This window comes from Cygnus atratus, chromosome 2 (genome assembly GCF_013377495.2).
Source record: "Cygnus atratus isolate AKBS03 ecotype Queensland, Australia chromosome 2, CAtr_DNAZoo_HiC_assembly, whole genome shotgun sequence".
NCBI classification, from domain to species: Eukaryota; Metazoa; Chordata; class Aves; order Anseriformes; family Anatidae; genus Cygnus; species Cygnus atratus.
Genome location: NC_066363.1, coordinates 135,874,480 through 135,886,034, shown reverse-complemented (window position 1 = coordinate 135,886,034; position 11,555 = coordinate 135,874,480). Strand labels below are relative to the sequence as shown.

At 45.4% G+C, this 11,555-nt stretch overlaps 1 protein-coding gene across 2 annotated transcripts; it reads right to left on the bottom strand.

Annotated features, from left to right (window-relative positions):
- Positions 1-1,715: 1,715 nt before the first annotated feature.
- PDP1 (pyruvate dehydrogenase phosphatase catalytic subunit 1) lies at positions 1,716-9,596 on the bottom strand. 2 transcript variants are annotated; one of them, XM_035546320.2, is made up of 2 exons: positions 9,064-9,596; positions 1,716-5,739 (listed from the first exon to the last, which is right to left on the bottom strand). In XM_035546320.2, exon 2 carries the CDS (start codon positions 5,693-5,695, stop codon positions 4,088-4,090), a length of 1,608 nt encoding a protein of 535 aa, XP_035402213.1. In that variant the 5' UTR covers positions 5,696-5,739; positions 9,064-9,596; the 3' UTR covers positions 1,716-4,087. The 2 variants fall into 2 exon arrangements, with proteins under 2 accessions (XP_035402213.1, XP_050564868.1); XM_050708911.1 differs by having other exon boundaries at positions 9,055-9,162.
- Between the last annotated feature and the right edge of the window lie 1,959 nt (positions 9,597-11,555).

Sequence of the window (11,555 nt, the reverse complement as noted above, 5' to 3'; positions counted from 1 at the left end):
CACTTGAAGCACCTCTTAGGAAGATGCAGATCTCTGGAAACAGTCACTTTGGACTCATTTCAATAAGTTAAACTTAACTTCTTTGTTCCATATAGCAAGATAACTACATCAACCTGCAACGTGCCAGCTGGCAGGCTGCAAGAAAGCTCCTTCTCATCCTACCCACAGGATCCACTTCATTCTCAGCTTTCCCCAAATTAAAGACAGGACATTTTGACATTTGACATTCCATCTCTGCAGATTGTTTCTATTTACATGTTACTGAACAGCAGCGAGGAGCTTCCTACATAGGAAGAAAAACATTAACAAGAGCTATCCCCCTGGCACGCCCAAATGCCTTGTGCAGGTACTGTTCTTGGACGGCCGTGCAGCAGCACTGCTGACTGTTCAGCAGTCACGCTGATAAAGATCACTGGTACAAATCAGGTGGCACGGAGTTACTGGAAGTCATGAAACCAGACACTGTCTGCATCAGAGAGCCTGGGACATTGCAGATGGACAGAACTGAAAACCTGTATTATCAATCTATGCCAGGTAATCTCATTACAGATATGCCTTCCCCCCAGAGCAGCCTAACCCTTTAGTAGCACACTCACTGGAAGCAGTTACCAGGCCTCCTTTTGCTCCAGAACTGTTCAAAGTACAGGAACCAAAGTCTAAGAGTCCAGCTATAAACAGCACATCATGATGAGACTATGCTCTTACAGCATGCGTCACATTTTAGGAGAACTACATGCAGAACTCTGCCCTACAGTCAGGAAATGAAAATAAGTTCTGAACTCATCAAGTTTTGCATACAGAAGGCAAATTGAGAATGGGGAAGCTCTCACAGTAACAGCTGAAACATATTTGCTTCTGGCAGAATTTTATAACACATACCATTTTTTAGACATGAGGGAACAGAGTTAGATCCTTAAAATGAAAGCAGACCATGGGAAGATTTCCCACTCCCCCCTTACCTTGGATTTTTACTGTAAAATGGTTCTGGTCACATATTCATCTAGAACCATTTAAAGATATTGGCTTAAAGGTGAACTTGAAGGCTTGTGTTGACTGTCAAAATTCAGCCATCCTTCTGGGTTAAGCCATATACTTGCAGCTGTGAAACTTGTATTTGTATAAAAAGCATTTGCGGCATCCTCCTTCCATGTAACATACCAATACTCCCTGCAGTGCAACAGGCTTGGTGAACAACCAAACGGAGCATGTCCTCCGCCTGTGGTGTAAGAGCTGCTCCTTTTTAGCTCACCATCACGTCATTGCCATTTTGACCTGCACGTATTACAGATCATTTGCTGATGAAACGCTGCTCTGTATAGGGTACAGTCCACAACTTTTGTTGCCTCGAGTTTCTGTGCACTGCTGAAGCCTGCTTTGTCCGCAGCAACCCCACGTCCCTTCCCGAGGGAATAGTGAGGGAAAGAGAATGCCCAGGAGGTACCAACAGAGGATTTAAGCTCTAACTTAAGCTCGACTGCCAGCAGGCGGCAGCACCAGCACACCTGATGTAGGGTGCAAGCCTCTGTGGCATTTGGAAGCTTTGAAGTCCAGTTCCCAGCCTGCTTCCATTTATGCTTTGCATTGTTGAGCCATCTGGTCTATTCCAGAACTGTGACTGCACAACAGAACACACTCTTGAAACGAAGAGAGCTCCGTGAGCTCCACCCCGGCAGAGCCACTACTGCATTCTATATCAAGCCAATACACAGGGATTTCTGCATAATTGATCATTTTATTGTAATCTATTAAAAGACATTTGTTCAGATCACCTGTTCAGCAGGCAGCTACGCTGTTTCTGTTCACTGCATACATACTGAGCAAGTCTCCAAGCAATACATAAATACTATTTTGTCTGACCCCATACATATGCATCTTTACTACAAAAAGCAGCTTTTCCTCAAAAGTTGTGTACATGGGACCAATATTCATTTCTTCTAGCCATGACTTGTACCAAATCCATATCAAGAATCATAGGTTAAATACATCAACACAAGTAATAGAGCTTTAACAGTAAAAAAAAGTAAGAAAGTTAAATACTGTAACAGCTTAGATACATACTGCATTTGAATGATAGAAGAACATGAAGTCTACTGACCTAGCTAAAGACAGGCACCAAAACACAACATATAGAAGCAATGTCAACAGCCAGTACTTGTCTAGGCATTTTAGAGTTCCCCTTTTCCCTTCAAATAAAGAAGGGCTGTTCACATCTTGGATGCAGACTGAAGATATCATTAACCTTACAGCAAAGTTGATCCTGGTATTTTCAGGCTGGGTAAAGAAAGGCATATTAAAGCTGCAGGCCACTAAGTACACACAGCACTCACGAGTTTGAGGAGTCAGTGTTTACTATAGCACAGGTTCGTTGTTCAAGCTAAGTGTACCCTATGTAACTGTAGGCTTAGCTGGAAATGTTTGCATTCAGTGGAAAGTGCCACATTACTCAACTAACCAAACTAAGCTGGGCTTTTTTTTTTTTTTTTTTTTTAAGTGTTTGTGTTTTCTTTTTCAATTGGCAATGAAGGCTTAAGGAAGTTATTTTAACTGGAACACCTTGTGAAATCAAATATGCTGACCTATGACTGATCTAGAGTTTCTCCAGAACACATGAATCAAGTTACAAGTGTTCTCTCCATCACCAAGGAGTGGTGTTTTAGCCAGCATCTCAATTTTTAAATTAAGGGCAGCTTAAGAGGAATCTGTACCATGTAACATAGCTAAAACAGACACAATGACGACCTTTAAGTTAGTTGTCAGTCCCTACTTTGTACAGTTACGAGCCCAACAACTTGAGGCACACGAGTTTAGTCCAGGACAATACTTTTTAGGTTCAAATTCAACCACTACAAGCCAAACAGACCCGTTTAAGAGACTGCCATGTGGTAACATTCTGGACTGTAAGAACATGCATACACCAGCTGTCCAGAGAACCAGAGCTGCTAATAAAGCTGTGAGAAAAAAGCCACTAAACATACACATGCATGCCAGTTAGTTTCCCAACTAAAACCCTATGTACAAGCCACACTTCACTTTTTGTAATTTGTAGTTTTTAAATCTGACATTCTTACAAATATGTGTTCAAGTGCAAGACATCGATTATGTGACCACTTGAAACAGCCAAAGTAAAAATGAGTGCAAATTACAAAGCCACAATGAGGTTAGTAATGATTGCCTGATCTTTTCAGGTGAAGGTTTATCTTACTAGATAAGTAACACCAGACAGGGTGGAGTACATGAAGGACATGACCTTTAGGAAAGCCAACACAGTCTTGACTAGCAACAGACTCTTTTTGAGGAGTCTGAAAGTTTCTTCATCCTGAGGTCCTCCACAAAGTTACTTGATATCTTAACTGCATGTTGTAATGTATTATTGCCCTACAAGTTGTGCAGAAACCCACAAGCCAAGAAGCTATTGATGCACAGACATTTAGAAGTCACTGCGTATAAAGATATGATTAAACTAGAACAGAATCTCAAGTATTGATTATGGCTTAGACCTGCATTGAAAGTCAACACAGACAAAATATCCTTAAGCAAATGACATTGTCTATATGAGAGTGAGATAACTTTGTTACATTGAAGACCTACTCGGTTAAAGTCATCCTCCTACTTAGAGGAAAAGGTTGTCAATATATTCACAAATAACCACACCTACTAAGCAAGAATTAGCCCTGTAAGAATTCAACAACGTTCCTTGTTACTCATCTTTTAAGACAGTGATATTTACAGATGTTAACAGGCTTTGCTTCTTGAACAGCCAGATGTTTGGTAGTTAATTCTTAATCCTCCCTTCCCTCCCTCATGCAACTCTGCCAAATTCAAGACATTGTTCTAGCAGCATTCGTGAAATCAATAGTGCAAAGTTATTACAAAAACCTCTTTTCCCAAACTGTGACTTCCTGTTAAGTTATGTTAGGTCAATAGCACTCCCCCTCTATCTAGAGCTCCATGGGAAGGCAGGAACAATAGATTATGTTGAATCTAGCAAGCAACGAGTTTGCTCACTTATTGAGTTTGTCTGTTTTTCCATCTGCTGCTCGTACTGGCCATTGTTACAGCTTTGGTAACCAGTTCACTAGATGAAAATTCACAGTTCCTCATTTTGACATGCACCTATAACATGCGAGTTGAACTGCACCACGATAATCGTAATGTCATCCCTATACATTCGAGCCAGCTCTTCTGGAAGACTAAGCATCTTGGACAGCCGCTCGTGATCCACAGTGCCAAACTCGTTATTGCCCACTGCGTGACGGATCAGGTGAGTCGCTGCGTTCTGATCTTCAAATACTGAAGAGATCCTCGCTCTTCTTTCTGTTAAGAGACCATGCATCTGTCCCAGAGTTACCTTATAACCACCGACAGCTATCGGCTGCTGATGGTGAACCCCAGTGAGGTACTCCCCTACGATTCTAGCCACATCTTGCCTGTGCATAGTCTCCCACAGCCCATCTGTAGCCAAAACCAGGAACTTATCCTGCGGCCTTAATTTGTGATGGATGACTTCTGGCTCAGCTGTGAGGTAAGGGGGAGTGTGATAATTTGGAGGAATAAACTTGGTGTATTCATTGTCATTCAGCTGATCCGGGCCCGACTCAACCACTCTCTTCTGTAGTTCAATACTCCACTTAAACTTCACATCGCCAAAAGCTCTGAAAGGCATCAGCAAGCCCAGGAGACGGTCTTGTTTCACCAGACTCTTCTCTTCAGACTTCGGATGCTCTGTTTTCACCCGTTCCACTTCGCGTTCGTTTTGTGCGTTGTGGTCGTAGGAGAGATTAACTGCAGACCAAGAGCCATCTTCTTCCTGAACCCCGAGCATTGCCCTGCTGTCACCTGTGTTTGCCACATGCAAGTCAACACCATCCACGTGGGCCACACAGGCAGTTGCACCAGAAAACGCTACTCGCAGGACTAGGTAGTTGAGAAAAGAATTTGGATCTCCTACTTGAGCTTCCAGAGAAATATCGTTATCGAGCCTCTTAAAAGCATTAATTAAAGCTTCTTTCACATCAGTAGTCTCTCCGCTATTGAGATCAATCAGCTCCTGCCAGTAAGTCCTCAGACTATTGAAGTAAAGCTTGGAAGCTTCTTTGCTGAAGTAATCGTTGGGATGCTTGTGCCACTGCAAAATAGGCAACAGAGCTCTACCGCTTTCCACAGCGTTTTCTATTTCAAGTAAAGTCTCATGAGGTAACAAAGAGACAGCAATGTAGTAGAACAGTCTCTCACTGACAGCTTGAGCACAAGCACAGCCTGCGTGGCCATCAAACACACCCAGAAGCATCCCTCGTGTCTGTAAGCAAGTGGCAGCACTTCTCCGGTCTTCGATTGGAGCATTAGCAGGCAACTGGTTGCTATCAAAGCCAAGGACAGAACTCACGTTCTTGCCATCAAACTCTGGGACTTTAAAACTGTATTCGTTTGCCTTCAGGATGCTGTTGACCTGTGGAGGAGTGAGGTAAAATCTCTGTGGTGTAGAAGCATAATCCCTCGCATGAATAAAATGATTAAAGTTCTCCTTTGGCCTATAAAGTGCTGCAAATCTCTTCTGAGGCGCATATCTGAAGTGACCGTGAGCGAAATGAGAGGAAAAGCAACACAGATGTTTATGGTGGCAGTAACAAACAGTACTGCATATTCTGCTAATCTCACAGTTACGAATCAATGGGAACAGATGAGTTGGCGCTGGCATGGCATCAGACAGCAATGGCAGCCTGGAGCTTCGGACTGGGATTGCTGAAATACAAGAAAACAACTGTGCTTAGGGGGACAGCTAACAGATTTTTCCCCAGAAGTCTGTGTTAAGACTTTCACAGCCCCTAAACAAAGTTGCTTATAATATGAAATAAACAGAAGAGGAAGAAGTGCTTGTTCACACAGCGCTGGGCTATAACAAAATAAGCTGCATCATACCTAGAAGCTCAGCATAGATGCGGTAGGTCTTACAGCCACTCAAATAGCAGTAAGAAAGTGACAGCGACCCAGACAGACAACGCAGCTCCATATAAAACTTCAGGCAACAATTAGCACACAGCAACACAACAGAGCAGCGCCATGCTCCACGAGGCTTCTATGGAGGTTTGGTTTCCTGCTGATCCTGAGATCCCAGCTTGACAGAGCCGGATGTGGCACAGGAAGATGCAGTCTTTGTGAGACTGAAGAGATAACACGTAACACTAAGTTTCAAGAAACAGCATCCAGATGACAACCAGCACTAAGATGAAGATGCTTTGGATGATAAAAAGCAAGCAGCAGACAGCAGACCTATTTTAGGCAAAGAGAAGCCAATAGCAAGTTTTGTTCCTTCTCCCCCCTTTCACATGCAAAACTGTCACACTTGCATAACATCATGGTGTGTGTATATATACAAAGCAGCCACAGGAGTATAGGCGATAAATTTCTAGTTTGTCAGATAAAAATATAAGTGGTAGAAAACGTACATCTGCTACTAACTGCTGATCTACCTCAGTTTTAGGATTATAAATTGCTTAAAAAAAAAAACAAAGCTAGTCAGTTGAAAGACTACAAACAACCTGCGTTTTCTTCCATCACTAGAACAGAGCCACGCACACTAACCCAAAGCTAGATCAGTGCTACAGTAAAGTAACTAAATTTAGTGCCCAAGAAAAATACTAATACTTTGCCATACGTAAGATTCCCTAATAATTTTTCATTCCTCTGGAAAAAACTTATTGTAACATCACATTCCTTGTCCCCATTTCCATACCCAATCACAACATTAGCACAAGCACTTTTTAAACCTCTTATTCATTATGCTTCATTCTCAGGTAGTGTTTTACAGTGTGAAACTTGAAAAAAATCCAGTGGGAAAAGAGCAGAATTGCATTCTTTTATGCAAAGTGTACACAGTTAATGGCAATTCACTTTTCTCCTTCCATCTTTTATGATCCAGTTTCTTTATGATTAAGTTTCAGCATAACTGCTTCTTCTAAAAAGAAGAATTAGAGTTCTTATACAAGGCTTCTGCAGCCCTAAGTATTGTTGTTAGGCACTAGTCTCTCACCTATTCTCTGCTTCCCATTGATCAGAATTCTGTGGTAGTCTATCAGCTGAGAAGTATCTAGAATAAACACATGAACACACCCCATTCTCTGTGTTGGAAGAGAGGGAAGCAAGCAGTGCTCTTCTCTGCAAGCCTGCCTCTTCTCCTTAGGAGCAGACCCTGTTGCTTTCAGCATTTTACATATTTTGTGACTGAGAAAAGTAAAATTCGTGTTTTACCATTCCACTGGCTTTCTCACATTGTATCTTCATTCCCTGAGGAAGCACTTGTCAATCTGAACTTGCATTAACAAAAATTTTTTGTCCACTGACCTCTCCCAGGTCTCCTACCGACAGCTACGATGCCTGAACAGGCCAATTTTCTGTGGTTCAGCTACCAGGGAGAGCTTCGGTCATAGTCCTGTGGACCCCAGCCAGCTGCCCATATACTCAGCAGCAGTGCACTGGCTGGAACTTCCAGGCTTAAGCTAAATTTATGCTAGCCTTTGGCTTCCCAGAAAATGTCTTTCTCCAGCCCAGACTTCATATGCACACGGTATGACAGAAGTGAACTGCAACTCCAAATATAGATTTTAAAGTCTATTACTGCCTTCTAATTATACAGGAGCTATTTTGGGTAACAGTTATGTATATTTCTTCACATGACATTTAAAAGCAACAACTTTGATTACAGAATGGGATCCTCAGCATTCTACAGACGTGTCAGGTCTACAGCAGCACCTTGGATCTCACGCTGGTCTCCTGCTAGACTCCTACTGAGGCGAGCTCCCCTGGCTGCTACGTACTTGAGCTCAGTGCTGACCCATACACGGTCTACAGCTGTTCCGACAGCTCTGCTGTTGACCCATGATGAAGCAAAATTATAAATGTACTGCTGGCCCTGCAGTGCCACTAGAAGTTATTTTGCTTCTTTTCTATCCTTGGTTTTTTATCAAATATTTAGTGAAACCTATGAGGATGCATGAAGAAAATAGCCTCTAATTTTCCACTGCTTGTATCTCTCACAATGAATCCATGCCAGTTTTTACAAATCTGCTCTGTGTGCCTGATTTCAGACCCAGCTGATCAAGTCAGAGAAATTCCAAGTCTACCAACATCAACTGAAACTATTCCAAGTCTCTCCCATTTAACCCTGCAACATGGATGCCTAAAACAAAAGCACACTGCAGCTGGCCCTGAAGTACTTAAAGACCTCAAGTTGATGAAGATGATTGGACAAAAGGAAAAGATATGAAGTAGAAATTTTACTATCCAACCAAGATTTGTCAAGTGATTGGTATCAAGACAGTGTTTAAAGCCTCTTCAGGCCCAGAACCAGGTACAAATACTACTTCCCAGGCCACAGACACAGTAAATAATGAGCCAGATGGCCAGTTTATGGGTTTTGTAATACTATACTGATAGAACAGAAGCATATTACTCCCTTCCTTTAACAAGGGCTTACTACAACTGTCCTACAAAGGCCACTTCATGCCGCTCTGCCAGGCTCCTCCAAAACACCTCCTTAACCACGCTGTCAGAGACTTGACCTGAAGGCTGCTGGAGAGGAGGGGAGAAGGAACGAGGCAGGCTCGGCGCGGCTAGGAGCCTGCTGCCGGCCGGGCTGAGCCCTGGGGACCCCCAACCCCCCCCCCACCGGTGCGAGATACATACCGATCCGCCTGGGCCCGGGGCACACACACATTCTCCTGTCACAACAAGAAGCCGCCAACATCCACAAAGCAGAAGCCCGGGGCGGGGGCGGGGGTGGGGGGGGGGGGAGAGGGAGGGAAGGAAGGTGGAGAAAAGAGGGCGAAGAAGCAAAGGCGGAGAGGTTGTTAGAGAAGACGGAGCGCCCCGGGGGGACGCCGGGAGGGAGGCACAGCACACACGCAGCCGCTCCGCGGACACACCGAGCCGCCGCCGCCCGCTCCCCCGGGGCGGGGCAGGGCAGGGCCCGCCGGCCACCGCTACCCCCCCAGGTTAACACGGCCGCCCCCCTCGCCTCCCCCCAGCCCTTCCTTCCCCCCGCTCCGCGCCGCCGCAGACCTGGCTCACCTGGCTCCTTCCCGGACGGCTGCAGCCGGGAAGCCGCCGCAGGCACCGCCCCGCGCACACCCACACACACCCCGCCGCCGCCGCCGCCTCACTGCCGGGGCCGCCGCGCCTTGCGCCGCTTTATATAGGCTGCGCGGCCCGCGGCGCGCCCGCCCATTGGCTGCCGCGGAGGGCAAGGGGGAGCACGTGACGCGGAGGCTCGGCGGCCGCTGGGGCGCGCGGGTGGAGGGAGGGGGGGAGGGGACGTTGCGCGCGCGCGCCGCGCGCAAGGGCGCGAAGGCGGTGGCGGCGAAGCCACGCCCACTGCCCCCCCCATGAGGGAGGGGGAGGCTGCGGGGGTGGGGGACGATGGCTGAGGCGATTGCTGAGGCGGTGCCCGTGGGGGCTGCCCCTGCTCCTGACCTCGGTTCTTTCCGGAGCTTTTTCTTCTCACCGTCTGTGGTGGAGGCTCTGTGCCCGGCCTCCTGCTGGCCTGTGGTGCCCAGCCGAGGAGCTGCAGGGAAAGGCGTGGAGGCTTCCTCCTGGGTCAGGAGGCAGAGCTCTATCATTGCTAACCGTTAATAAAGCTGAAAGCTGGGGCGTTGTTAAAAGCTTCCGCGTGGCGTGCTGATTTTTGAGTCTAAAGTGACTTTAAAAGAGGGAAATGTGCTCTTTTGTCCCTACCTTGAAATGCTCCTGAGGTGCCTTCGCAGACACAAAGCCTGTTAATGCTGCAGGAGGCTGCCAAAGCCCATGGTGCAACATTGGGGGTTTCTGCTTCACATTTGTGCCCCGGTGTTTCAGTGACACCAGCCCCATCTCTGGGAATATCAGTTTTTTGGCAGCTGCTGCCAGCAAGGAACGGCCTGAAGGCAGCAGCTGTGGGGCAGGAGCAGCCCTTGCCCAAAGGAGCAGCGCCCATCGTGCTGACCAAGGAAACAGGCAGCAAGAGTGGCGGCCTTCCCATCCTTCCTCCCCCCCCTCTGTTAGATACAATCCTGTCCCCGTTCCACATCTCCAGAGCAACAGTCAGGTTTTTTTGAGATGCTTTGAGCCAGCCTGGATTCTCTGCATACATTTTTCAAAAGCAAGAACAGCATAAATTCAGCAATGTTTAGATTTCCCTGAGCATCTCTGTTTATAGGTGCGTGTGCCCTCATGCCTCTAATTCTAGGGTGGCCAGGATGCCTGCTCTGCTGTGCTGTGCGGTGTTGGCAGCAGATGTGCAGCTACCTGTGAAGTGTTGCAATAAGCATTCCTTTAACAGCTGTAATGAAACCTTAATTTTGACTATATTTTCATTTTTATCCAACTTTGGTAGGTCGTTTACAGATGTATACAGAAATGAGGAGAGGAAACAGGAAAATCTCTGTGTGTATTGCCCAAAAGACTCAAGATATCTAATTAGGATATAAAAAAGTTCTGCCTGGTGACCCTGTATATGAAAACCAGCTGGGAAGGTATGATGCCATCCTTGAATATACAGGTCTTCCACAGCAGTAGCTGAAAGCACAAAATATTAAAATGACTGTTTAATGGTGTTCTGGGTAACTTTTGTGACATTTATTTATCTAAAAAAGTACACCATCATCCTCTCTTTGAAGCCCATTTTAGAGTAAAAAGCAAGTTAATGGTATCTGACAGACACCATTGCACATAAAATACTTCATTAAATGGCATGGGAGATGAATAATTTACATTCTTTTTTAACGGTAGCACATGGATAGAAATAGATTGTCAGGGTGTGCTGTAACAACAACCATTTACATAATTTTCTACTTGCAGCAAGAGTGACTGTAAAGCGCCCGAGATTAGAAAGTTCCTAAAGACTACGTAAGAAGGCACAATTGGCACTCTTTCTCCATCAGAAGATAAAAGCCTGTGGGAAGACAGACCTGTGCCCGGGTCTATTTAAGTGATCATTGTATGAGTAGATGCACAGAAATGGGTTGGGATGAAGTCACCACTGATCACCTCCTATTCCCAACTGGAAGTACGGGTTTTGTAGAGTGAATTTGTGTTTGACTTCTGAAGAAAATGTCACTGCCTATAGTTATCTACGGAGAAAAAAAATCCACAAAAGAATTAGCATTTAGCAATTTTGGTCTTCAGAACATCTTGTGACCATTAATTCCATTCCCCATAATATGCTGTGAAACTGCAAGGTTAAGAGTTATGTCACCCTGTTTATCTTATTCATCCCCTTTTCTTCCTGATTTAAGGCCAGAAGAGCTACCTTTAGAGCTGGTTTTGGAGGCCGTGGCTCCTCGTCTGATTGTATCCTGTTGATCCCACATATCTCCTTGACCAAAAGATAGAATTTGTATTTTAACATAGTGAGAAGAGGAGAAAATTCGGCCTTCGCATGTAAATCCTGCAAATGAAAGCTGAAATGCTAAAACTTGGCTGACATTTTGGTCCTCAACTGATATGAGCGAGCTGGCGTGCCAGAAGCTGCGTGTTGCAGTCTGACTGGAAAGTTAGGTTTGCTTTTTCCTCACCTTGGTGCTGCC

Coding starts and splice junctions, on each gene's coding strand:
- PDP1 (XM_035546320.2), bottom strand. CDS start 5,695: ATGCCAGCGCCAACTCATCTGTTCCCATTGATTCGTAACTGTGAGATT.